The sequence below is a fragment of the Equus przewalskii genome, chromosome 2 (genome assembly GCF_037783145.1).
Source record: "Equus przewalskii isolate Varuska chromosome 2, EquPr2, whole genome shotgun sequence".
In the NCBI taxonomy this organism is placed as follows: domain Eukaryota; kingdom Metazoa; phylum Chordata; class Mammalia; order Perissodactyla; family Equidae; genus Equus; species Equus przewalskii.
This window is the reverse complement of record NC_091832.1, coordinates 69,891,515-69,910,302: the sequence shown is the minus strand read 5'-3', so window position 1 is coordinate 69,910,302 and position 18,788 is coordinate 69,891,515. Positions and strand designations below refer to the sequence as shown.

The window sequence follows — 18,788 nt, the reverse complement described above, 5'->3', positions numbered from 1 at the left end:
GGCGGCCCCGGCAGCAGGAGGAAGGGGAGGCGCCGAGGGAGGGGTCCCGGCCGCCGCGGGAGGCCGCATCGCCGTCCCGTCACAGCGTCGGCGCCGGCCGGGGCGAACCCGGAAGTGGCCGAGCCCGCGCGCCCGCCCGTCCCGCCGCCGCCGTCGCCGCCGCCCCGCACTCGGGCGAGCGCGGGAGCCGCGCAGGCACACGGAGCGCGCCCGCCGAGCGGGCCATGGCCGCGGGGGCCGCCGCCGCAGGTGGTGGCGCGCGGTGAGGCGAGCGCGGCGCCCCCTCCGGGGCGGATGGGACGCGGCTGGGCGGGCGGGCAGTGCCGGCGCCCGCGGCTGGAATGGTGCTGGCGGCGGCGGTCGGTGCCTGCGTTCTGAAGCCCGAGAGGAGCCACAATGGAGACGCCGTCGCTGCCTCCCGCGTGAGTGAGCGGGCGGGCGGGCTGGGGCGCTGCGGGTCAGCGCGCCGCTGCGGCGCTCGTCGCCGGCCGTGGGCGCTGCTCGGGGACGGCGCCCGGTGGCCGCGGCGGAGGACGCCCGAGCCGCCGGGGAGCGGACGCCGGGGGCGGCGGGAGGTGCGGGGCGTGACGAGGCGCCGTTCCCGCAGTCCTGAGGCGGCCGCGGACGGCAACTCAGCCCGGCCAGGCAGCGACTTCAAACGCTGCCCAGGGTTTCCAGGGAAGGGTCTCCCCAATCCCGGGCGAATAGAAGATTCGGGATGGGGCTGTACTTTGGGACTCTGGCTGTCCTGTGTATACCTCTCTGAAATGCATGGGCTGCTGGTGCCCAGCTCGCCCACCTCTTTCGAAGGGATGGAGATGGGATGCACGGGAGTCCGTTGGAAAAAAAAAAAAAAAAGCAGGTGGAAAGTACCAGACGCCGGTTGTCTAAACGAATTGATCTTAGGTGGCTTGCTTCTCCGAATTTCTATCAAAATTAATTTCTGAGCAGCTTTTACATCACTCTAAATGAGCGGCGGCTGTTCAGGGCATGTGACCTCTTTTACCTGGCACTGCAGAAAATTGTATCCAGAAATCAGAGCATCTTCTGTTTCCTTGGTACCCTGGGCAAATTAGGAGTGTAGCGACCTGCCAGGCACAGGTGGCTTTTTCCTTGGTACCCACATACGTTCAGAATCAACTGCAACAGAATTACTTTCCAGAAATAATAACAGCTGAACAGTGTTGTGGAAGATCATTGAAGATTTGCACGACTCAGTACAATATATGTATTTTTTTAATATTTGGTCAAAGTGGACTATAAATCCCCAGGTGTTTTGACAATTTCGATTTTGATGGGCTTACCTCAGGTTAACCTTTATGAAGGAACAAGAGCCCATTGAATCTGACTTTTCAAACCGTGAACAAACCTCATTCAGAAGAACGGTGTACCTTTCTTTTCTCCAGAGCTTATTCATGGAGCCTTATCGTTTTTCACTTGGATCTGGGCAGCTTCACTCCATGGCAGTTGCACCGCACCGCCAGCCTCTTGTGGTTATTTGGCAGAATTCCAGCCAAAATATGGCTCTTTGGCTTGAGCTGAATAATTTTTTGATGTTGAGTCCTTTTAGGAGAGCTAATAGAATCCTGGAATTACATTTTCTAAAAGTGCCTTACAGAATTTTTAGCTTGAGTGGAACAGGTCACGGGGCTCTAAGGAGTAGAAGATAAGACTCTGGAATTGACCCTCCTGGGCTGGTAGAAGCAAGGGCTCAGTTTCCTGATCCCCGTGGCTTTGAGGGGTTTGTAGTCTGGTCCTGTTCGTCAGCAGGTTCGGGAAGGCTCCTGAATCCCTAGGAAACATGATGGTGGATTGTTAGCATCAGCAGTGTGAGCACAGCACAGCACATGAGTTCTGTCTAGGCTCAGAGGCACTGAACGCAGGAAATGCTACCTGTATGTAGACAACACATAGTGTATAAAATATACCATGTAGGCGTCTTATCTTTAGTAAACCTGCTCCCTTTTTATGAGTTCTCTGCATTCTCTTTTTACTTTGGGAGCAGAGGGCACCAAAGGAAAGAACAAGGAGATCTTAGAATGCAGGTGAAAAAAAGGGTGTGGAAAAGCAGCCTCTGGAGGGAGGGAGGGGAGAAATAGAAAATGATTTAAATAGAAATAATTAAAAATGAAATAGATGTGTGCGTGCAAATATTGATAAACTGAATCTCAGATCAACTAATCATCATTTTGGTGTCTGGTACAGTTCTCTGATATTGAGACTCCATCAATAAGGCTAAAACAATGACAGGCTGAGATGTACTGGAAAGCTTGAAATGCCAGCAGGGATGAGAGAATTGTTAAAACTTCTTTTAATCGTGGGTGGCTAAAGTTGGTGAGACTTTTTCATTGTTTCTGTTCATTTAATAATAAATACTAATTGGTTTTATTTTCATTTAGTCTGTCTGGGATTAACCCTTATTCCAGAGCTCGTTAGAGTGTTACTTAGCTTTCTGTAGATCAGAAATAGTTTTCGTTCCCAGCCCTTGGCCTGTTTGCCTCCACTCCCATAACTTGGGTTTTCCTTCCTCCCTGAATCTTGGGAGCCGGATTTGAGAAATGCAGGTAGTGTCTTTGGGAAGGAGCTTTATTGGGCCTCACTGGGCTAGAGCTGGGGTAGGACGGAGGTCAGGGGAAATTATTGGGAGGGCTCAGCTTTTCATAAGGCTAGATTTTTAGCCTGGGCTTTAAGGCAGAGAAAGATGTTTGATGTGGCCTTAAAGTGCCTTTGATGATGTAGTTGGAAGCAGGGCCTCAGATCCTGTTTGTGTGAGTGTGCGTTTATTCATTAATTCTGCAAATATTTGAATGCCCGTCTCTGCTTGGCACTGTGTTTGGTGCTCTTGCATGTGCTTCTCTTTTAACACCAGTTTTACTTTGTTCCCAAATCCCACCTTCTGCCCTTCAGCCTATTAGCATATTGTCTTGGAGGGATGGAGACGACGGTGCCCGGCTCCCCAGTTCCTTTGAATGGGCTCCTTGAAATTAGGTTTTCATCTCTTGTGCTCTCCCCTCCTTGCCTCCATGTTCTCCTCATCCTTTTTGATTCTCATATTGATTGTCATTGGGCTTCATATCTCTGCTTTATTGGTTTTTGCTTCCTATATGTGGCATTTAGATTCTCTTGCCTTTTGAGGTCTGGGTGACAAGTGCCGTGGGACATTTGCCTCCGAATGAACCTGCAAGGTGTGCAACTAAGAATTAGATGTAGATTAGTAAGGAAATTTCAGGCAGTAAACTGAGGTGTGTAAACTGATCAGTCTTGACGGTGGGAATGTTTTACACATTCTAGCTTTTATAGTTATTTTTGTAAAGGATTTTCATAATTATTGAGGGAAGACTATGAGGTATGGGATAAAGTACACCTGTTTGACCACCCCTCCCTGAGCAGTTTTCCTGGCCTTCATTTTCTTATTTTCACAAGTTGGCTTTCTCGATACAGGCTTTACTTTTTTTGCTTTTCCTTCACAAAACTAAGCAAAGTTGCCTCAGAAACAGCCATATCGTTTTTCAGTTGATGATTCCGCATAGCTGGACACTCTTGTCATCGGAGTTGTTCAAGCAGAGGCAGACAAACATCTTGTTGACCGTGTTCTGAGGGATTCAGGAAGCACAAGACTGGTCAGATTACAGCAGAGATTCTCAGATTTTTGGATTTCACTGACCTGTAAAATTAAAAAAAATTGAAGTCCAACATAGAATTGGTTGTTTTGCCAAGTAAAACAAAAATATTGATAAAATATTCATCAACTGTCACCATCTTTTTGTAAAAGAAAGCCCATTTTAGTGTCCCTTCCCAAATACAAAGAAGGACATAATCTCAGACTAAAGGTTAGTCCTTAAATGGAATTAATTTAGTTTTATGAAAACTTACTACGTTGTCCTCATTTTGTCACAGACCAGTAAAAAGTTTATTGAAGCCTGACATTTGTGATCCGCTGGACCAGATGACCTTTATTGTTCTAAGAGTCAATTACTATGAATTTGGAACTTTGCCATGCGTTACCCCAATATTCATTTATCTTTTATAGCCTATTGAAATGCATTTTTGTTTTTGTGTTAAGTAGTTATAGATGTAAATTGGGCATCTCTCAGATCATAGCTGAATCTCCTCAGTGATAAAGATGTTTAAGTATTTAGGAGCAATAATGGCCCACAAGGTAGTGTTGAACAATGACATATGGATCACTGTGTATTGAAGGAAATGTCATATATAACGAAAATTTTGAGGTGCGTTTGGGAACTCGTGGAGTGCCTGATTTCCTGATCTGGAAATAGGATTCCAGGATTCTGGAAACAGGCAGCATTTATGAAGTAGTCTTAAAGTTTTCTGATGCTGGGAAATTGCTCCTCCCTTTCCCACCGAATAGCCCCAACCTCGTTTCTAATTTACATTGTCTAATGCACACAGTAGGCATTCAATAAATGTTAGTAAGTGTGCTTTCGTGGGGAGTGTAAATTTACTCATCTGTGGCTCTTATGGAACTGCACCAGGAGTGTGTATGAAAACAAGTGAACTTCTTAAGATCATGCGGAAGGTTTTTTCACGATGCTACAGAGAATGAAAATTGCTCTTCAGATGCTCTTCTATAGAATTCTGCCAAATTCCAAATGTATTTACTGTCTATAATAAGGAGTTCAGGATTTTTTATTCGTATTTACTGGGTGCCTACTATGATCAGGCTTTGGGGATATCTCAGAAAACAAAACAAAGGCCTTTTCCTTATGGTTGAAACTGATAGTAAACAAATATATAATACAGTTACTGTAGTGTGTGGGTCAGTATACTTCTCTGTCTTATATTTCAGATTTTTGGCAATTGCTAAAGTGTTTTTTTTGACCAGTTCTTTTCAGTGATCCTTCCTTGAAAAAGTCTGTTGCTTTCCACAACACTACTTTTTCTTGGTTTCCGCCTCTAGTTTTTAGGTTGTTAAATGTGATTTACTTTATCTCATTTAATCTTGTCAACAACCTACCTTATAGTGTAACTCTGTTATTATTATCTTTTTTTCAGAGGTTCAATTACTTTCCCCAAGCTTATCAAGTAGGGGAGAAACTGGGATTCTTATCTCTGTTGATCGCTTTTTTGTCTTACACGGCTTCTATGACTGTTCTTTGGCAGAAGCTGTCCCTCACAGATGCAGGCCTTGGGCAATTCTTCTTTTCAATCAACTATTAATTGCTAAATTGTGGCTCCATCTGTGGCTTAAGCCTGGGCTCTAGATCTGTGCTTCAGTCTTGAATTTGGAGCTTCGTACAGAACATTTACTCCCAGCTCAGACCTCAGATCCAACATGTCTAAAACTGAGCTCTTGATCTTTGTTCTCTAATGGATTTCCCTTTATAACATCTCCACTTATTCGGTAGAGTAATCATTCTTCCTGTCTCGGATACCCAGAGTCTTGGGGTGGTCTTTGATTTCACTCTCTTTTGTCATCTCCACATCTTATCAGCTCCCAGGAACTGTAGAGTCTTGGTTTCAAGTGTCCATTCTGACTGTTGCTCTTTTTCTTTTTCTTTTGAGGAAGATTAGCCCTGCGCTAACATCTGCTGCCAATACTCCTCTTTTTGCTGAGGAAGATTGGCCCTCAGCTAACATCTGTGCCCATCTTCCTCTACTTTATATGTGGGCCACCTGCCACAGCATGGGTGGATAAGCAGTGCTGAGGTCCACACCTGGGATCCCAACTGGTGAACCCTGGGCTGCCAAGGCAGATTGTGTGAACTTAACCCGCTGTGCCACGGGGCTGGCCCCTGATGGCTGCTTTTCTAATGAACAGAATTCATCACTTGATACCTGAATTTTTGCTCCTATTTAACTCTATGTATTCTCTCTTCATCTTTTAGTCCACCCAGTTTTTTGATCCACCCCAACAGCCCCAATATCTTAGAGTCAGGTCAAATGACTTAATAAAACCAGATATCTCAGCCAGGTAGTCACAGCCCTCCAGCATTTTGGTCTTATCTTAATGTTCAAAATCATTATGTGCTTTAACCTCCTAGGGTAAATTGCCTTATCACAGGCCAGGAGTCTCTAGCCTTTTCCTATCCTGCCCCCAGTTAAAACAACTTGGAATTCCTCCAAGGCCCAGTTGGAGCCCCATCTCCTTCACAGTCTTCCCTATTTACTCCAACTCATTCCAGCTCCTCTTTGCATTCCTGTAGTATTTATAATCCATCCCCCGGAATCTTGCACCTGTGTACTGACTTGGGCCACTCCCCAGTGGTTTCAGATGTGCTTCCTCGGTTAGATAGTAACTGGAGAAGGCTCCTGTGTTCAGCCTCCTTTATATCCCTCACCTGCTCAGTGTGGATATGCAACATCGGGCATCCAGTCAGTGCTTACCTACTTGATTTATTAACAGCGATGGTTGTCTGGAGTATTGCTAATAACTTTTAATTGAATGTTGCAATTAAAAATGAGGAAGGCCAATAAAATCTCTAAAAATATATTGCCATATTCAGTTTAGCTCCTAAGCTCAACATTTTTCTTCTTAACTCTGTATTTACAATCATATAGTGTTTACTGCCTGTCCGCTCCCTGAGGCAAGAAGGTGAAGTGTTATTGTCTTTGACTTTCATGTTACATTTCATATTAGTCTTATTTGTGGAATAACAAAAACTAATTTTCTAAGTAAACAGTGTGAAGCCCGGAGAAGCCAAGTGACCAATCCAAGGTCACTTTGTTAGTATTTGACATAGGCAGGACTTCAGTTCGTGTCTTCCTCCTGATTCTGGTCCTTTTCCGGTGCCCTTTCACTCAAGTGTTAGAAAAGGTAGCCCAATCAACTGAATTTTTTCTCCTATTGAACTCTAGGTATTCTCTCTTCACCTTTTAGTCCGCCTCTTCACCTATGTATTCTGTGAGGTCATATTGCTGCCCTCTCTTAGTAGCTAGGAAAAGTGGCAAAAGAAAGCTCAGAAAAATGATTGATAAAAGACATGGAAGTGTCTGGAATGGATCATCGACCTCCTTCGCCCTATGTTAGCACCTCACAGATATCCCACTCTGACAGTCTTTGTTAATTGTTTATAGCATATTCTTTAAAATAAGATTGATCTTGCATAAGACATGCTTTTACCCTGGTCCCTTTCCTGGTTAATAGTCACTGTCAGGGACAAAAAGTGCTTGATTGTGCTGTTTGTCATGTAGGTGGGAGGGGAAGAGGGAGAGCAGCTAAGTTGAACTGAAGTGGAGCTTTTTACAGCTCTATTGTTCTACTATCAGAGAGCAATTAGACTCCAGCTTCCATCACCCTCTCCACCTCAGACATCCCAACCACCTCCTCCTGCCAGTGCTTCCCCACGCACTTGACAGAAAGCCACGCAACCGCAACCGAGGCCTGGGGGAGAGAGGGCGTGGGGGTGGTATGTGATTCCTCCGTCTGTCCTCCAGTAGGTTCAGTGCTCTGCTTTTTCACTGCTAATCCACTTTAGTAAAATTGGGCATTCCAGTTTTTCTAGACATTTCCTTTCTAGCTCTGGGAAATCGGAAACATAACTTTTAGCAATATATAGACTGTACTAATGTATTCGGTGGCCTTATTATGGTGTTGTATGTAAGGTGTCTGTTCTTTGACTGGATAGGAGGTTGTTAATCTCCCAGGCTGCTTCATATTCACTTCTAAAGGTCTACATACTGAAGGTATGATCCAAGTTCTTACATGTCTATAGGGCGGACGTTAACATTTTTTTAAGCTATATTTATTTGGTAATAACGACCATATGTTCATAGATTACAGTTGGTCTACTGGCACTGTACCTAAAAAGAGTTTAAATTCCAAACACTTGAAGAAAATTTGCAGAGTACGTCTCTGCCTTTAGCTAGTTGCAAAGACTGAAACCACAACTTCACCACAAACCAAAACATGTTTTCGATGGAGAAAGCCCTCTACTTTTATAACCTCTAAGTAATATGGTGGTTATTTGGGTGAGATGAAGGCTATGAGAGCATTTTGTTGTGAAACTGCAGAGTGACATAACAAATATTGGTTAAAATATTAGTTCTGGTTGGATCTCTACTTCTACTATCCTGGACTTGTATATGGGAGCAATGTTAGTATAATCACCAGCTTCTGAATGCAAGTTTAGCTAGGAAGACAGCAGAGAAAATAGAATAGATGTTATAAAGCAATAGAGAAACTTCAGAGCAGTATGGCATGGATGGTGACTTTGAAAACAACAGCTGCTGACGTGAACTTGGCAGAAATTTGTGAGTAATGGTGGGTGACTCATTGCAAGCAGGGGAAGTCTTGCAACTTTTGAGGTGAACAGGCAGAGGGGAGAACAGAGATGGTGGCCACCCAGGGGTTACATATTTGTGTCCTGAATGTGAAAATGTCTGGTTCCCTGTTAAATTTTGCAGCTGCATCATTCACATGGATTATAGCATTGTTTCCACCTGAAAACCCAAAACATAAGCAGCTCATATTTTTTAAAGTGTTTGTTCTCGATTTGAGATGATTGCCCTGGGGTGGGAGGTAAGTGGGTGGTGGGGCATGTTACATCACCCTTTATTTTTAAAATTATAAATAGCTGCCTTTCACCCCTACTCCTGGAGCTGCTGTCATTCTGATATACCTAGTCCTATAAAAAGGGCTTGCCTTAATACTCACGTGAAGAGGGATGGCTATGTGTAGTTTGGAAAAATTGCTTGGGTCATTCTGATCTCTCTCTCCTCTCTGTTGGAAATCACTGTTCCCAAGCAAATCATATACGTCTAAAGAAATTGTACCTCATTTCTGAGATGGCCTCAAGATTTTTGCAGTAGGTTTAAAGCTTTGCCCGGTTATGGAATCTCGACTATTTGATGGAGACAGCCCTTGTTAGACTCTTTGCTTCCTCCACTGAGAATTCACTTATCGTCAGTCGTGTGTTCTTAGGCAGAGTTCGAAAGTTACCTAGTCTGAGAAACCGACCTTGTCCACAGCTGGGAATTTGCAGAAGAGTCAGCCATTGAAGGAAGGCTTTAGGATTATCTATTATAAAACATAGTCGTGTACTGGGATCCAAACCCTTGGAAACCTCAACTATTCTAGAGTATGTTTTGTAACAATAGGCTATTGGATAATTTTAAGACCGGTTATGGAGTGTAGAGTTGGGGAAAGACTTAAAAGTGAAAGAACTTTGAGGAAGTATCTCCTCCAGATATTTTAAAGAAGACAGTTCTCAGAATGAGGAGCTTTTCCGGAAAAGGCCAGCTCTTTGCTTCAGAAGGGAAGCAGGGAGAAGGTGTAACTCTGCACTTACTCGTATAACTCAAAGGGTAAACCTTTACCTCTCGCTTAGCTGCTTCCTAGTGTGTGTTCATTTTCCACACCTATAGTTGTGGACGCGATGTGTCATTTTCTGTTACTCAGTTCTGCTTCTGATTGAGAGACCATCCAGCACTAAACCATATAGGAAATGGAAAATTATGGAAAGGACGTCAGTAGAAAATGTGGACATGTGTGGCAGGGTACTGTATTTGTAAGTGGCTCTTAGTGCAGAGAACACTTAAAATAATCCAATGTTATTTCTTACTTATTCCTTTAAGCCTTCAAATAAAGGCTTTTCTTTGCAGAGTTTCAAGAGTACACTAGAAAAAGCAGAAGCTGAAAGTAGCTCTAAGAAAACACCAATATAGACATTGATTGTTGTCTGATAACTGTCTTAAAGTTAATTCTCTCATGCAGGAAGTTTTAATTCCTGATTTCTGAAGTACATATAAACACTCTGGACTCTTAATGATGTTCATTCTATGGCATAGTTGCTTTCGCTTCCGTTTTGAGTATTGGAAAGCCTTCTAAATAGTTTTGCCAATCCTCAATATTATGTTTTCCCTCTGTTGTAAACTCTAAGTTATTAAACCAGAAGCAGATATAAATATTATTAACTTGCCATATGTGTGGACATTCAGTGTCATATGGTGAGAAAGTTTGCATATATTGCATATATCTATGTAATTTCTCCCTTTTCCTACTGGTTTCTTTATGAAAGGATGGTGGGAAATGGCATTATGAGAATGTGTCTTATACTATAAAGTGTTTCCCCAGTCTCCTCCACCAGATCTGGATGTCCTTTCATCTTTTGGCCCCTAGACATACTAGCTTTTTTTCTTAGGCCAGGTGTAACTCATTCCTCTACACACACACACACACACACACACACACACAGAAGAGGCTGCTGGAGGCAGTGTCTTGTGCTAATTCATTTGTAGGGCCCCTTTATTAACTTTCAAGTGGTGGGAAAGCAGGACTGACGTCCACTTCTAGTCTAGTAGGCAAGCCCTCGAAGAATCAGATGCCTCAACTAGTGTTGAATCGGGCGTAAGAGAATGAGCAAGGATAGGAGGTTACCTTAATGTTCAAGTGTCTGAGTTTCATGTACTGTCTGTGTAATTAGTGGTTCCTGCATTTCTATGTAGATTTTTCTCTCAAACTCTAGACTCCAATATTCATCTGCCAATTTGACACTTTCACTTGGATGTCTAGTATCTTAAAACTAATGTGTATAAAAACTGAGCTTTTGATCTTCCTACCCCCAAACCAGTTCCACTTGCAGCCTTCCCCATCTCAATGAACGGAAACTCAATCCTTTCAGTTGCTCAGGCCAAAAAACCTGGAGTGATTCTGACTTTCTTTGGTACGCCACTTGTATTGTCAACGAATCTTATTGGCACTACCTTTAAAAAATATCCAGGGGCTAGCCCCATGGCTGAGTGGTTGAGTTCATGTGCTCCGCTTCGGTGGCTGAGGGTTTTGCTGGTTCGGATCCTGGGCATGGACCTAGCACCACTCATCAAGCCATGCTGAGGTGGAGTCCCACATAGTAGAGCCAGAAGGACCTACAAGTAGAATATACAACTATGTACTGGGGGGCTTTGGGGAGAAGAAGGAGGAAAAAAGCAGATTGGTAACAGATGTTAGCTCCACGGTCAGTCTTTAAAAAAAAAAATCCAGAACCCAGCCACTTTTCATCACTGCTCCAACCTCTACTGCTACTACCCTGCCCTGGGCCACTGGCTTCTCCTGCTGCATTACTCACCTAGATGGTTTCCCTCCTTTCATCTTTGACCCACATAGACTGTTCTCAACCAGCAGCCAAAGGGATCCTTTGAAAACCTAAGTTGGATTGTGTACTCTTCTGCTCTGCCTCCCATTTCACTCAGGGTAAAGCCAAAGGCCCTGCATGATTGGCGCTCCCCCGAGCCCTGGTCTCACAGTTAACACCAGGCACATACTGGCCTTTGCTCTGGCTGTTCCTTCCATCTGGATCTTCCCTCACCTCCTAGTCCTGGTTCAAATCTCAGTTCTCTATTTGGCCTGCCCCGATTGCCTTGTTTAATACTGCAGATTACATCACTCCATACTCCTGACTCTCTTTACCCTGCCCTTCTGCTTTTTTCCATAGGTCTTATCATTTTCTAATGTGCCACTTACTTTACTGATTTGTGGTGTATGTTGCCTCCTCTCTCTCCCTCCCCGCTAGACTCCAAGCTCTGTGAGGACATGGATCTTTGTTTGTTCATTGATGTATCCCAAATGCCTAGAACAGTGCTTGGTACATAGTTGGCACTCAAAAAATCTTTACCGAATGAATTAACAAAGTATATTATTTTAAAAATAAATCATCCTTTCAGAAGCGGGTCAGGAAAGGAAGAGGTGTGATGAGAAGTGCAGCAGTAGCTAATGATGTTTGCCTGTTTTTTGTGAGATGTATGTACAAGTATGATTTTTTTAGGCTTCATTTGGTTTCCCGATTTTTTTAATAGCTTTATTGAGGAATAATTTACGTGCCATAAAATTCACCTGTTATAGTTGTACAATTCAGTGAGTGTTAGTAAATTTCCAGTTGTGCAACCATCTCCTTAAAAAGTTCCCTCATGTCTATTAGCAGTTAATCCCCTCTCCCACATAGTACCCTGTTTTTGTTAATTTTTTGGCTCCCAAGTCTCAAAAGACTAATTCATACAGCAATATATATAATATAGCCTTATACTCTTAAAAATTATAAATTTAAATAGGAAATTAAATGTTCATTGCTTAATTTAGGCAGTGGTGTTAGGCATTAGTGAAAAGAATGAGCTCGAGAGTCAGACTGGCTTCACTGTTACCAAGCTCTACCATTTACCAAGTTACCCAATTTTTTTCTGCCTCAGTCTTTTCATCTGTTAAATGGGGATAATAATAATTAGTCAGCTCACAGAACAGTTGTGAAGATTAAGCAAATATTGAAAGTCAACTCCTTAGTTTAGTGGCTGCTATATAGTAAATAGTCAATGAATATTAGCTAACATGATTGATCTCTTGTTAGAGTCAGTCCAAATATATGGGTTTCAGCAAAATTTGCATCAGATTCTAAGTTTCTGAAAGTTGTGTAAAATATGATCCTGTTCCTGTCTTGGTTTGTAAATAATGTATGACTACAGGAGATTGTAAAAGCAGGTTAATTTCTGTCAGAGATCATTTCTCAGCTTTTTCATTTGGAGGTATCTGCTGACCACTTTTACTGAATTTTCTTTGCTCATCTTTGGCCTAACTTTGATCCCAGGGAGGTAATTACTCAGTTTTTTGTTAAAATCATAGTGGCCATCAGAAACTGTTCTGAATTGTATCTTAATTTTACGCTGGGATATACTGTGAGACTTCCTTTCAATGAGTGGGGTTGGGCAACATTCATTGCATCTCTTGTAGCTTGGTAAGCTTGTACTAAATTATCGTTAATAAGGTCTTTTTCTGTTTTTTGTTCTTTTATGTACAGATGCACAAAGCAGGGTCATCAGAAGCCTCTCGATTCAAAAGATGATAATATTGAAAAACACTGCCCTGTGACAGTGAATCCTTGGCATATGAAGAAAGCTTTTAAAGTCATGAACGAATTAAGAAGGTATCATTACGTTAATATACATGTAACCGTGGGTCTTTTCCCTTTATCAGTTGTTTATAGTGAATATATTCCCTGCCCCTCGTTGTTGCTTCGTTTGATTCAGAGAACATCCAAAGCTTTTTCTGCAAGTTTTTTAAAAGAGGAAGAGAGCACGTAATTTGTCAGAAGAGTGAATGGTATAAGGCTGCTCTGTTCAGTATGGTAGCCACTAGCCACATGTGGCTAGTCTGAATTGAGGTGTTCTCTAAGTAGAAAATACATAATGGATTTCTAAGACAGTACAAAAAAAGAATGTATTTTATTGTTTTAAAAATATTGGTTACATTTCGAAATGATAATATATTGGATATTTTGGGTTAAATAGACAATATATTGAAATTAATTTCACTTCTTTCTTTTTATTTTTTTACCGTGATTAATAGAAAGTTGTGACCTGCAGTATATTTTTATTGTACAGTACTGGTCTAGGGTATTTAACATATCATTGCAAAGAATATGGCTAAAAAACTTTTAGAGAAAAATGTAACTGTCTTTGGTGGTGGTGGTGGTGGTGGTAGTGGTGGTAGTGGTAGTGGTAGTATTTCTCAGGAGTAGCAACCCTCCCAGTGCTGAGGTAATTCTCAAGTGTGTTAAGAGTCACTGCAGTGAAAAGAGTGACTTTAAAAGTAATGGAAGAATGAGTAGCTTTTTTAAAAAAATTAAAAGACTAATGTATGTATTAACAGTCTTGGTTTTGTTTTCTTTGCACTTTGTGAAGGACATCTATTTTTCCCCCGTAGTTTCCTTTGTGAAACTCCTCTCATATATTTAAAAGCTTGAACTAAGAAGAAGGAAGTGACTTGAACTTTCCCTTAACCTCTTTGGTAATGTCTTCCTAAAGGCCCACCCTTCAGGTCCTTTGTTTGTTTATTTCTTCTTTACTTAAAGATTCAATAAATATTTATCTGCTGGTTACTGGAGAGACAGTGGTGAGCAAAAACAGACATGGGCTTATGGTTGACTTCAGGAATCACACGCATAATTTACTGTAAATTTTTTTTTAAAGATTTTATTTTTCCTTTATCTCCCCAAAGCCCCCTAGTACATAGTTGTGTGTTTTTAGTTGTCGGTCCTTCCAATTGTGGCATGTGGGATGCTGCCTCAGCATAGCCTGATGAGTGGTGCCATGTCCACGCTTAGGATTTGAACCGGTGAAACCCTGGACCGCCGAAGTGGAGCGTGCAAACATAACCACTTGGCCCCGGGGCTGGCCCCTTTACTGTAAATTTTAATGGTAGTAAGTGCTCCAGTGGAGGGCTGCCTGGTGCTATGAAAGTGGATGACAGTGGTCAGGGAAGGCTTCCTTTTCAAGGTAGGAGTAATTGCTGAGACCTGAAAGCAGAATAGAGGTAAGGAAATGAAGTCAGGGTGGCAGTGGGAGAGATTAGGAAACAGTGTCCCGGGCATAGGGAATGGCAGTGCCCAGTCTTGTGGTGGAGGGAGCTGGCCTCATTGAAGGAACTGGTGGATAGCTGTATCGAAGATGGCTAGGGGCTCATGGCAAGAGAGGAGGCCGAGTGGGCAGATGGGGGCCAGCATTTTGGTCTTTGTCAGGAGTTGTAATGGGAGGAAGCCATGGGAGAGTTTTAAGCAGGGTTGTGACATGATCAGATTTGCATTTTGAAAAGAACACAGTGTGGGGTGCTGGATGGAGAGTGGCTTGGAGAGGGGCAAGAGAAAGTTAAACTCAATAATGGAGGTTTGATTTACTTCCTAGTCCTGCTCTGACAACATTTTCAATAAGTGGGTTTTCATTTAGTTTTCGGGAGAATATGTAGTGAGATAATCCAGCAGATCTGGCCGTGTTGTTTCAGTTTTTTAATCCTGTTGCAACAGTAGTTATTAGAGTGTAAAATCCAGTGGTTACTAAGTGGAACGGAAAGAAAAATAAGAAAAACAGTCTGGTTATTTTAAGACTGAGATCCTTAATGGCTTTTCTTTTTCTTTGAAAAGTCTAGAAAGGCTGACTTTTAATACACCTCTTCACATGTCCTCCCCCCACTCCTGTGGGGTGTCATAGCAGTTGGCCTTCCACTGGGGTTGTGTGAGTGGGTCTCTCCTGACCCAGACGGGACTCACTGAACTGCAGGGAAGGTAATGTCTCGTGCTCCTTCCCCTGAGGTAAATGACCTAGGTTTGGGGACAGACTCTTTGGCCTTGGGCCAACTGTTTTACTTCTTTGAGTCTTAACTATAAAATGAGGGAGATGGAGGGATGGAGTATCTGAGGTTCATTGCCGCTCTGACCTTCTCTGAGCCTCTGAGATTTTTTTCCTGCTTACCTGCTGCGTGTCATGTGGTGTCCTTGCCTCGTCCTAGGATCATTTAGCTCTGGCCTTCATTCACCTGTTTGTCCCATTTCGGGTGTGAACTGTATAGCTGTGAAATAGTACCTTCTTGGTCTTTGTGTTGCACCATTTCAGGAGCTGTGTGTCACCAGGCTGGCAGTTGATGCTGATTTTCAGAACAAAGAATAACCTTTGAATAGCCAGAGAGTGTTGGCTGCCGGGTCTATAACCAGGATGTTTTAATGACGTCACTAACTGATAGTGTTTTTAAAAGTGAACTCTCTTTGGGATTCATCAGAGCCTTTTTCTTTGTTTTTAATGTCATTCCCTTCTCTCTTACCCCTTATAGCCAATTTGAATAATTCTTAAAAAAAAAAATCTCTGAAGTGACCTACTCCTCGTATAGCTGAAAATCGTTTATTTCCTGTCCTTGCGTCAACTTCCTGCTGCCAGGAAAAGGCAGCTGAGAGTGGTTTCCTGACTTCTGGGAAAGGAGAACTTCCCTGTTCTCGCCCCTCTGCTCTTGGGCTGTCACCTCTAATTGGTAGATTAACAGCCGTATGTAGAGAGTGTGTTTATGAACCTTCGGCTAATGGAAGTGAGATTTCAGGAGTAAAAGTCACTTTTCTTCCAGTTATAGTTGGTGTAAGGTGTGGGAGTGGGAAGTCAGGAGTTTTGTAAGGTTTGTTACAGAATTAATACAGTTTACAGAAAAAGAGTGTGAAGTTTTCTTAAAATAGTTTTTTGATTTTTTTTAAACAGGAGGCGAAGATATAGCTCTATGTCCCAGCCCAGTATGAGCTTGAATAACTTAAAATTATTTGGTTTAAAAACCCTGTAGTCACTTCTAAGCAATGTATTAAACAAGCATTTGTAAGCACCTGGTTCTCCTTTGAAATCAGCCAGTGTGCCCAAAAGGCTGTGTGGGAGCCAAAAGCAGTATCAGACTTGGCCTGTGCCCTTTGGGGGTCTAGACTGCTGCAGGAGATGAACAGACAAGAGGATGAGCTGGTGGAAGGTTGTGTGCAAAATGTGGGTACTGAAGAGGATTCCCACAGGAGAAAGCCACAACTGTCCATGGAGGTGGTTTCAGCTGGGCCTGACGGGGTGCACGCAGTAGGATTCATACGAAGGATGGGAGGGGAGAGGCCGTTCCTGTTCTGGATAATTGCACAAACTAGGGAGGGGATAAACATAACCTGTTGGATAAAGTAAATCAAGAGTTCATGAGGGGAGAGCGAAAGGGGTAAAGGGGCACATGTGTAAGGTGACAGGTGGCAACTAGACTTTTGGTGATGAACACGATTCAGTCTATACAGAAGTCGAAAGACAATGATGTACACCTAAAATTTATATAACGTTATAAACCAATGTTACCTCAATTTAAAAAAAAAAGAGTTCATGCTGGGGAGTGTGTAGAGAAAGGTTAGGAAGTGAGAGAAGGACAGAATTGTGGCAGGTTTAAATAACACGGTGAAGTTGGACTTAATCCTGTGGGCAGTGGGAGTCAGCGAAGGCTTTTGAGAAAAGGAGCAGCATTGTAAGATTAATGATGTCAGAGGAACAACCTGGCAGTGTAGTAAAAGGACAGGTCGAGTACAGCAACACATCTCTGTTTAAACTTCCCAAGCCTGGGTTGGAGGGGGGAGGGTTTTTCAAAACACTGACATATTCAAAATCAAACCGAGTGCTTGTTATGTGCAGCACACTGTATTGGGTTTCTGGAGGAGATGAAGAAGCAGAGTAAATTCCAGACGCAGTATTATTGAAAACATTAGACTGTGAGCTTTTTGAGATGACCAAAAAAGGAACTATCAAAAGGTAGCATTTTGCCTTTAAGTTAAAAAAAGAAACCCAAAACTTCTATTTTCTAGAATATGGGTTAAGGCTGTACTTGAGCTTTAAAAATTTCAATGAGTGTTAGTGGGGACTAACCTCTTATTTGTTTAGAAGGAAGATCATTTTGAGCCTTAAGTTATATTTAGGAGTTGAAAGTTTTCAGCAGGGATAAGTCATATGAAGCAATTTAGATGTTCACCTATATATCATCCAAAAGTCGTAAATATTTAATCATTCAGCTGTAAGAGCAGTTCTTACATTCCAGAAGGTAATTTAAACAGAAGAGCCTGCGGCTCTCTCTCAAAGGAGTGCTTATGGTATGTTCCCCCCAGGACTTTTAGACTTTGTGGACCTGGTTCACCACTAAGATTACATTATCTGTTGTGCCTCTGTGAAACATTTGAGTTGTAGCTCTTCTTTTATTTGTACTTTGTTGCTTAGATGGCAAGTGAATTAAACAACACTCTTAAGTGAATCTGCCTGTCTCTTCATAGCTTTATATCCCTGCTTTTAAAAGAGATTTTTAGGAAATTACATAGGATGTGAATTTTCTTGTTGCTCTAATGTGTCTAGTATATATATTTTTCTATAATAAACCATTGTCAGGTTCATTTGCTTTCATGTTGCACTAGAGTTGAATATAAAACATTCCTTGAAGGACAGAGCAATTGGGAAGAGCCCCCAAATCAAGCTGACTGTTTTATTTAGAAAATTTAAGAGCGATTTTGAAGCTTACAGTCTCAATTTAACTGGTAATCTTCTACAGTGTTCCTTAAGCATTTGTGATGGATCTCTTTTTAAGTGGTGTTTATTGAGCATGGGTAGAATCATTAAACATTTCAAAAGATGTGACGAATGGATGGTGGTAAATGACTAACCAACTTTGGTTTCTTCTCTTTCGCCACATTTCTGAATACCTCCCCTGTGTGAGACACCACAATGCTTCACAGTTTGCCTTCAGTAGTCCCTCTCAGATCAGAAAATCTGACTTTGGTGTATTTCTTTTAAATTATTATAGCTGAGAGTATCTACCTGGTGATTTATTTTACCAGGTTTTTTTTAAAAAAAACTTTTAATGGAGAAGTTTCCTTTGTATCAATTCTCCATTTTTTACCAGGTAGTCAAGCTTTTCACCCTCGTGTTCAGAAACTCACCTATGCAGTACTGTGTCCCCTCTGAAATCCTTTAACTTCCTCATCTCTCTACCCTGCCCCCTCCCCACCACCCTTCCCTGGCCCTAATATCTTCTTTCACTGTATTTCTAATTATTCTTTTCATCTTCTCCTCTCAACTGTGACCAAGTGTTCTTGCAAGTCCTTGAATCTAGACACATTCCCTTCCCTACAGATACGCTTTCAGAAACATGCCTTCCCCCATGTCTTCTTGTGGCTCTGTTTTGTCATTTTTCACTGTCATTCTGCTATCTCAATTCTATCTGGAAAGAATGGTAGATTCTCTTTCCGGGACCCTTTACTAGTTTAAAGCAGTTTCTAAATCACTGTAGTAGGTTCTCCTATGACTTTCTAAGTTGACTGTCACCGCTTCCTACTTCCTCTTTGAAAATCTCAGCGGGTGCAAATCTGTTGAGTAGACTGTGCTGTTTTTCAGGACTCTTATTGTGGTGGTGAATCTTATTAAACCCAACATGTAGGTTTTCCCTGTGCATAACTGCCACAGAAATTCAAATTCAAGCCATCATGGTCTTAAGAAGGAAGACAGCAGTGACACTTGTCACGGAGTTCTGTTGTTCTTCAAGA

General features: G+C 42.3%; 1 protein-coding gene across 3 annotated transcripts in view; it reads left to right on the top strand.

Moving 5' to 3' along the window:
• Positions 1-281: 281 nt before the first annotated feature.
• The window catches only part of KLHL2 (kelch like family member 2), a 107,382-nt gene continuing 88,875 nt past the window's right edge, over positions 282-18,788 (top strand). For 2 of the 3 annotated variants that reach the window (XM_070608358.1, XM_070608357.1), the window contains exons 1-2: positions 282-422; positions 12,741-12,866. In XM_070608358.1, the coding sequence (XP_070464459.1) occupies positions 397-422; positions 12,741-12,866 (152 nt within the window). In that variant the 5' untranslated portion in view covers positions 282-396. The remainder of the gene's footprint in view (positions 423-12,740; positions 12,867-18,788) is intronic. The other variant, XM_070608363.1, reaches the window with a different exon arrangement.